At 36.0% G+C, this 9,448-nt stretch overlaps 1 protein-coding gene across 1 annotated transcript in view; it reads right to left on the reverse strand.

The window, feature by feature from the left end:
• Nucleotides 1–9,448, reverse strand: part of LOC106870311 (atrial natriuretic peptide receptor 1) — a 66,288-nt gene that overhangs the window by 35,216 nt on the left and 21,624 nt on the right. The window contains exons 6-7 of the mRNA XM_052973490.1: nucleotides 4,614–4,787; nucleotides 2,618–2,722 (exon numbers count right to left, since the gene is read on the reverse strand). Of these exons, the coding sequence (XP_052829450.1) occupies nucleotides 2,618–2,722; nucleotides 4,614–4,787 (279 nt within the window). The remainder of the gene's footprint in view (nucleotides 1–2,617; nucleotides 2,723–4,613; nucleotides 4,788–9,448) is intronic.

A 9,448-nucleotide genomic window follows, 5' to 3' on the forward strand; every position in this document is an offset into this window, starting at 1 on the left:
AAGGGGGCCCACCTGCAACTACAATGCTATCATTTAATTTTTTTTTTTGTTAAAAATATTCTTCTCAACTGTCTACAAATGCTGTCAGTCTGAAATAATTAATGCATTCTTTCAGGAATGAATTACAGATTCTCAAACTTGAGGGGATGGGCCCCTTAGATACGGGCCTCCATATATGGATGGATTCTAATGACGCAGGGGCCCACTTCCCATTGGGCATGCTGGCAACCTCGCCAGTCCGCCTCTGTACATACATACATATATGTGTGTGTGTGTGTGTGTATTAGCAGAGATACCCACTGTTGCCTGTGTTACATGGAATTGAAGAATTATACTTTTCTTTTATATTTTCTCCAATGAAATGGAATATCTATGATTTGAATTTCATCAAAATTGGAGATTAAGAATTTTAACGGGGGTTCTTTACCTCTTTACACACCCTAACATAAATTCTAATCATGACATATTTATCCCACACTACTCATCTTTATGGCCAGATTCCAAAATCCAAATCTTATAAAACCCATTCAAAGGCTTTTGCTCTTAAAAAAATGGAGCACATGGAGTACATGGAGCACTAAAATGTAGGAGTTAAGGCCCTTATTAGGGGGTTCTTAAAATCAACCAGAGAAGTTGAATTGTCGGGAATCTTTTTAAACTTGTGTCTTATATCTATTGTTCAAATTTCTTTGGAATCAGAAATATATGAATGTTCACTGGGTTTGTAAAAGAGAGCAAAGCTACAGGAAACCAAATGACAAATGATCACAATATGCAGTCAGCTACCCTACCCTAGTCGTTACTACTCCCCAATGTAGGATTCCTCACCATACAGGTGACCGACACAAACATAAGATGCAGTACGGATCTATAGCAATTGGAAGGGTATGACCCAATTCAAATAAACATTAACAGCTGTTTGACATGAGGGCTAAGGGGAAATGAAAGTGTCACCTCTGGAGTTTGCCAATGATCACTATGCCGATAGGTAACTGAACAGAATAAATCTCTTTGAATGACCAATCACTTATCTGGAAAGGCCTTAAAATCAATGTTACCACCTGGGAACTATCTCTGACCCAGTGATAATAAAAAGGCTCAAAGGAGGTCTACAACCAAATAACCGTACTCAAAATAATACTTTGCAACTGAATCAGTGGAGGCAAAGATGCCTCTCCTTTACATGACAATTTATGCACCACATTGCAGAAATCACAATCTAAGTATATCTCAAAGCAAACTCTTACACTGTTGTACCATTTAATTACAAATAACATACATCTTGAATCCTCGGGTGATTCTACAGCTTCCAAGACTACAATTGTATTTGTCTTGGCTTAGGAAAAATGTCTAAATTGTTGGGGTTAAGCCCCCCATTAAGGAGTCTTACTAACCTCTTAAGAAGTTGAAATTTTAGGAATATTACTTCATTTGTGTCTAATATCTATGGTTAAAATTTCCTCAACAGCAAAAATATATGAATGTTCATGGGGGTTATGGCCTCATTTATGGCCCTCACTATCAAATATACACTGCAATACATCCACCCTTATGCATAGAATATAATTTCCAAATTTCATAAAGATCCATTCAGTACTTTTGACCTTGTTTTAGATCATAAAAAAATGACTAAAATTTGGGAGTTAATGCCCCCATTAGGGTTCTACCCCCTTTAAGCCTCCTCAAATTCAAACCAAACATACTGCATCATACTTGCTCTTATGCATTGAATCTAAGCTCCAAATATCATAATGATCCATTCAGTAATTTTGGTCCATGAAAAATGACTAAAATTTGGAAGTTAAACCCCTATTAGGGGGGTCTTAGAATCATCCAAAGAAATGGTAATTTTGGGTATATTTTAAAATTTATTTCTAATATCTATGGTTCAAATTTCATCAAAATCCAAAGCATATGAATTTTCATGGGTATTCGGCACCCCCCACTCTTATGCCCCCTCAGAATTGTATAAAATATACAGCATTACCCTTCTCCCTAGGCTTGGATTCCATGTTTCAAATTTCATTTGGATCAGTCCAGTAATTTTTGAGTCTATAAATAACACACGAACACACAAACACACAGATATTGACTTTTATATAATATTATATAATATTTATATAACTAGAATATTTACATAATATTTATATAATTAGAAATACATATGTGATGAGGAAAGACATTCTTAAACAACTAACATTATTCTACATACACACACACATGCACACACACACACACACACACACACAAACACACACACACACCACACACACCACACACACACACATAGTTTTTCTCTCCAGGATCCTTTTGTTTTCATGACCTTTGAGTTTAATTGGAAGAATTTATCCTTCAACAAATGATCTGAATATTTACAACATAAAGGGTTATTTTTTTTTTTGCAAGAAATTTATCCAGACTGTGGAACCTGGTGCAACTCCTGGCCTTACCAGTTCTTGTCAAGCCGTCCGACCCATGCCAGCATGGAACATGGACATTAACCGTTGATGATAATGATGATGGTGATGATGAACCAGCTGCCAAGTGATGGTACTGTAACGAAGTATGATTTTTACCTCTGATTTTGAGTTATGAGTGTGATAAGTTACTATATTACCTTTAAGCTTCCTTTGGTACAAAACTTAAACAAGACACACATGTTTGGAGGATCAACACTTGCCCCAAGGAAGTTATTGATGTTTTCATGTGACCAGCCATGCATCTGGAAATTAGACGAATACATATACATAAATATTTATTGTTTACTTTATAACAAGCTATTATTATTATTAATACAAAAATATGCATACTATGCAGTTAGTACATAAATATATGCCACCCCTCTCCTAATTCCTGGCAAGGTAGTGTTTTTCCTGAAATCTTTCGTACAAGAAGCAGCTTAAAGGCCAGACATGTTTTTGTAGAACCTTGTATGATCAGTGACTTAGTTTATTTTATAAACACTATACAAATGTCAAGAAAAAAAGACACTAACACGTTTCTTCTCTCTCACACATGCACATATACACATACCACACACACATAACACTCATTATAATTACATACCATACATAAATATATGTAATATATATGTATGTGTATAGGCATACATTATATATACATATGCACACACACACACACACGCATACACACAAACATATATATATATATACATATATAATTAAAACGTAGGGTAAAAAATCATATATTAATTAATATTGATTTATTACCAGGAAGCTAGCACATTTAAAGAATCAGAGAAATTCAGAAAAAATATCTGAGATCTTAGGGGATTAAAGTATATGTTTATATATAACAATCGCTACTAAAGTGGACATTTAATGTGCTAGAAGTAGATCACATGTTGTGTCTACTAAGACCTAATGGTTCTCAAACGAAATTCAGCGAAATACCAAAACGTATGTGGGCAAGACAGTGAAAATTACATAAATAAAACATTGTTATTCACGGACCGGTTTCAAAATTAACACTCTTACCAAATGTCTGCTTCTCATCAGCGTGAACTGTAAGTGAATCATAATTCTCAGAATCTTATACAAGTTGTTCACCCCGAGAGGCAAACGTGTATATGGTTCTGCTAATAATTCGTTTGAGAACCATTAGGTCTTAGTAGACACATGTGATCTACTTCTAGCACATTAAATGTCCACTTTAGTGGCCATCGTTATATATAAACATATATATATATATATATATATATAAAGGTAATATTTATTTCTCACTTAAAGTGTATGTACTGTTAAAACACAGAATACTGCACTGTTTACCATGTAAAAGGCCATTGTAATCCACATAGTCTATAAATTTACATTTCATTGTTCAATTTGTAACTCTAAAGTTTTGTAGAATCTCAGGCAATCAAATATTGATCTATTAATATGCATGATGACTACATCACAGAATTATGCAATACTAAGGTATCCGAAATGTGCATAAGCTGATTTAAAATGTATTGTTCTTGATTCTTTTGTGTTTATACAAGTGATAAAAAAAAAAGAGAGAGAGGGGGCGGGGAGAGAGTGAGAAAGAGAGAGAGAGAGGGGTGGGGAGAGATATCTATACATGTATAAAGATTTTTTTACTATGGAAATATATATTACAACCCATGCTAACAGTTTAACCTATGCCAGAAGTTGGATGTAGAGGATTTATAGGACACTGTGTGAGACGACTGCTGTTACCGTAAGGTAAATACCACCATGACCGATATCCAAACTACAATGGAGAAGGCTAGACACTGGATTTGATTAAAAAGAGACGATGAGCGATGGCTAGAGAAATATTGAGCTTTATTTAATAATCAGTTGATCTAGCAAGCGGGGCCTCATATCAGTGAGGGGGGCCGGTTGCATTGATGCTGACAAGAGGTAGGCCCTGAAACGGCGCACATTCTCTCTTGGTGACCCCATACACTTGCTGGTTTCTGGTATGCGGAGTTCTCAACTGGTAGCACTTGCATGTGTGAGTTGTTTGCAAGACATCAACCTATGCCAGTATGGAAAACATATTAAATGATGATGATGATGATGGTGATGATGATGATGTTGATGATGAGGACAATGATGATGAGGATGACGATGAAGCACTCATACCTGTTTGAGCTCAATCATGTCCTCTCTGGTGAGGACAATATGAGAACGTGTTATCATTTTTATGTAGACAAGATTGAACTGGTATTGTCCAATATTGGAACTGTTCATAACTTGTTGAATGTTACTAGATACACTAGAACCAACACTATCACTGCCCATGGTTTTTGAACTAGTCTGAAAGCAGATAGAAAAAGAAAATTCTTCAGTAGCCAGACTCATACTAGCCATTCAAAAACACAATGTGTTAAATTGAATTAATCATTTATTATTTGGAGTCAAAATTTTCAACACACTGTCTGCAACCTGGTCACAGGCACAGTTCTTCTACAGCTGTGTCAGTGACCAGGTTATAGATTGTGTGATGAAAATTGATTTACTTTCAACATACAGTTTCAGATCAGACAACTGTACATTTCAAGAACTGATATAAGAAAAATTGCAACAAATTCAAAAGTGGCAGGGAATATTAAAACAGGATCCATGCATGCAAAAATCAATAGAAAATGGTAATAAAGAATGCAAAATTACAAACAAACAATTTAATTCACATGTTTCTTCTTCTTCTTCTTCTTCTTCTTCTTCTTCTTCTTCTTCTTCTTCTTCTTCTTCTTCTTCTTCTTCTTCTTCTTCTTCTTCTTCTTCTTCTTCTTCTTCTTCTTCTTCTTCTTCTTCTTCTTCTTCTTCTTCTTCTTCAGATGACCACAACCGAAATGTGTTTCACCATATTGTACCAGGAATTTCTGAGCCTTCCATAACTTTGGTAGATCCTCAATTTCATGTAGTGTCTGCATGTATGTATGTTTTTTTCTTTGAGTTTTATCTAAGAGAGTTCAAACCAGATGCTAACAAATAACAACACTTTTTGAGTTGAGAATGTTCAAGCCAAGTGCAAACAAAGTGATGAAACTTTTTGAGTTAAAAAAATTCCTTGAGTTGATGTTTTGGTTGAGATTCATTGGAATACCTTACAAATCTTCACTGTGCCATTGATAGATTAGATCTGGAGAGCCTATGTCAGTTCCTTTTCCTCATTCTTTAGAAAACTTATAATATTTCCAAGTTTTTGTGTAAATTTGTAGGTACATAGTCTCATGCACCTATGATGATAGATACAAATAAGAATTTATCGTCAGAGTACAAGAATTATAAGTTCCACTTTAATTTGCCATAAATGTTCTCTATTTCCTGAACTTTTGATGGTGCATCCACATCCACTGGGTAGCTGACCTCAACAGCAGTGCATGACTTTTGTTTCCTTTCTCACAAAACAATATCAGGTCTGTTATATTAAAACCAAATTGCGACTTTTATTGGAACGTTCCTTGTTTTTAAAGGTGTGGATACATGCTGGTTCTGACATGCCTTTGATGTATACATCAGGGCAGTTCTTCCTGCAGATAGCATTGTAAATAGTCTTTGCAACTATATCATGCCTCAAGAACAGGTAGTATCTCATAGACATTTCAGGGCAGCTGATGATGAGGGTGATATCTTCCACAATAGCAGCAGAGCCAACATTTTCTATCACAACATGGAAGTTGGGTGGTTCAATGTTTCTTGTTTATCAGGTATTTAGTAGCTGTCACCTGTTCCCGGATAGTGAAAGCATATCCTTCTATGTGGGGTGTAATGTATTTATCACAGATCCAGAAGAGGCTATTCTTGTCAATGTAGTTGTTGCCTTCTAGCTTATGGTATATGTACCCATGCATTGCTTTCACTAGTACAATGCCTACTTCTCTGCTAAGCTCCTGTTTAGGTAGGCCAGTCTAGCCTCTTTTCAGTTGCTTGTGACAATTATATTCTCAAACTATCTGCACAGTAGTTCTTCCTCAATTCTGAAGATGCTGCTCTCACTTTGAGTATACATGGAATGTACTAATTTCTTTCGTCACTCTTCAGCAGGTGTTGTCTGAGTGATACAATGTAGTAGTCAAAGGCTGTTTGGACTGGTGCCACTGTCAATGTGTAAGTTTCCAGTGGTGGTCAATACCTTTCTGGTTTTGATGTCTAGACTGCATATCCCATCAAGTGTCCAGTCTAATATCTCAAATGTTGGAACTAGCACTGGCACTGCAAAAGCATTATGAAATATGGCCTTGCTATATGCAGACACCTCTGCGCTCCATATTTTTCAGAGTCTACAAAAGTACTCCTGTAATACTGGCCTTAGCCACAGCGTCAATGTATGCAGCATTCTCATTGATTCCAAAATACATATAGTTTTCATCAGTAGAGATAGGGGAGATAGATAAGCTATTGATGTATATGTTCTCTGTCTGATCAAAAATTTTCCTTAAGTTGACTCTCATGTATTAGTATTTATCTTGTCCAAGGTGGTGAACTGGCAAAAACATTAGCATGCTGGGCAAAATGCTTAGTGGTGTTTCATATGTCTTTACGTTCTGAGTTCAAATTCCATCGAGATTGACTTTGCCTTTCATCTTTTTGGGATCGATAAATTAAGTACCAGTTGTGTACTGGCCCCTTCCCCAAAAATTTCAGGCCTTGTGCCTTGTGTATAAAAGTATTTATCTTGTTCAAACTCCCTTCTTATATTTTACAAGTTCTCATTGTCTCTTAATGTTGTTCATGTTATCAGAATATTACTTTTAAGTCATCAACAAGAAATGTGAGGGTGAAGTTAATTTCATTCTTTTCTGCAAATCCCAGTATGTATGTGTGTATTATGTATGTATGTATGTATGCACGTATGTATTACCAGAAACATGAAGCCTTTCACCACACAGCATCAAAAATCTCTGCACCACTCTTAACTTTGCTAGATCATCAATGTGTTTTCTACCAATGATATCAAGATACTTGGTGACTTTCATTCTCTATTAGAGTGAAGAATTCTCCAAAATATAACCTAAGATATTGCTTGGTGTTCAGTATAGTAACTGTAACCTATACAACCCACCTTGTGAGGGGCACAATTGTAGAGATGGGTGGAATGTATTCATAAATAACCTCTTTGGCCTTGGGCTCATGCTATGGAATGTTTTGAACCCTCATAAGTAGCATGATGTATGTACCATCAAAATAATCTTGAAGTGCCTTACTTCATAGCCTAGTTTTCAGTTCTAGGGAGAAGAACTGTCTCTTGATATGCCGTGAAAATGGTGTTAACTTTGAGATACTTAATCGGTTGCAATATCTTGAATTCTAACATTAAATGTTACAATTCTCACATTTTGAAGGGTTGAATATTATCTTTTATCTTTTACTTGTTTCAGTCATTATACTGTGGCCATGCTGGAGCACTGTGTCCAGGAATTTTTAGCTGAATGACATGACTCCAGTACTTTTTCCTTTAAGCCTGATATTGGTATCTATTGGTATCTTTTGCCAAACTGCTAAGTTACAGGGATGTAAACACACCAACACTGGTTGTCAAGTAGTAAGGGGGACACACACACAGACATATACAATATGTTTATATATATACAATGGGCTTCTTTCAGTTTCCATCTACCAAATCCACTCACAAGGCTTTGATTGACCTGAAGCTAAAGTAGAATCACACTTTCCCAAGGTCTGAACCCAGAACCATGTGGTTAGGAAGCAAGCTTCTTACCACATATTAACTCCAGTACATAACTGGTATTTCATTTTATCTTCAGGTAGAAGAATGACAAATTTATCTATTGGGTTGGCAACTAAGTTCCTGCCATTTTTTTAAATTTTGGAATTTATTATGTTTTTAAATTTTGGAATCTATTTTTTTCGAGAATTCTATTTTTGAATCATTTTGGAATCTATCTTGTTTTTGTTTTTTTTCTAGTTAATTTTAGTTAATTTTTGTTTATTTTCAGATCATTAAAATGGAATGTCAAGTTAAGAAAAACGAGCATTTTCGACACCTTCTTATTGCTTTTAATCAAGATTCTAAGGCCGCAAAAGCTGCTTGCAACACTTGTGATGTGTATGGAGAGGGTGCCACAGCTGAAAGAACCACTCGTGATTAGTATACCAAGTTCAAAAATGAAAATTTTGACCTCAAAGATGCACCTCATTCTGGCCATCCAGTTGAGTTCGATGAAGAGCAATTAAACCAACTTTTGCACGAAAATTCTCAGCAAATGACAAGGGAACTGGCAGAGAAAATGGAATGCTCCCACACTGCTATAGAGAAGCATCTTCACTCAATAGAAAAGGTTCAGAAGTATGGAGCATGGCTTCCGCATGCTTTAAGTGGCAACAACAAAAATCAACGAGCCACAATCTCTGCTGGTTTGCTTTCTCGTCACCACTCAACTCATGGATACAAGCAATGATTTCTTAACCGAATTGTTACTGGCAACAAAAAATGGTGCCTGTACATCAATATGAAGCAGTGTAAGGAATGGCTTAGCCCCAGTAAACAAGCAACATCCGAGTAAAATGATGTTGGGAAGGGATTATCCATTACGAATTGCTTGAATGGAACCAAACAGTCAACGCAGAACTCTATGTTTAACAGATGGAATGACTCAACACAGCTATTCAAGAAAAAAGACCTAATTGGCAGCATCGAGTTCTTCTACTGCACAACACCTGCCCTATATCGCCAATATGAGGCAGCCATTCAAATGCATGGCTGGGAAGTGCTGCCACACCCACCGTACTCTCCTGATTTGACACCAACGGATTTCCACCTCTTTCGATCTCTTTCAAATGCTATGCGCAGAGTTTTGTTCAATACTGATGCAGAATTGAGAGCTAAGTTGGATCAATTTTTCGAGTCGAAATCAGGTGATTTCTACCAACGAGGTATTGAAAATCTTGTTGAACGTTGGGAAGAAGTTGTAAACAACAAGGGTGAATACATTATTGATTAATTAGTTGTTATT

This window comes from Octopus bimaculoides, chromosome 16, assembly GCF_001194135.2.
Source record: "Octopus bimaculoides isolate UCB-OBI-ISO-001 chromosome 16, ASM119413v2, whole genome shotgun sequence".
Lineage (NCBI taxonomy): Eukaryota > Metazoa > Mollusca > Cephalopoda > Octopoda > Octopodidae > Octopus > Octopus bimaculoides.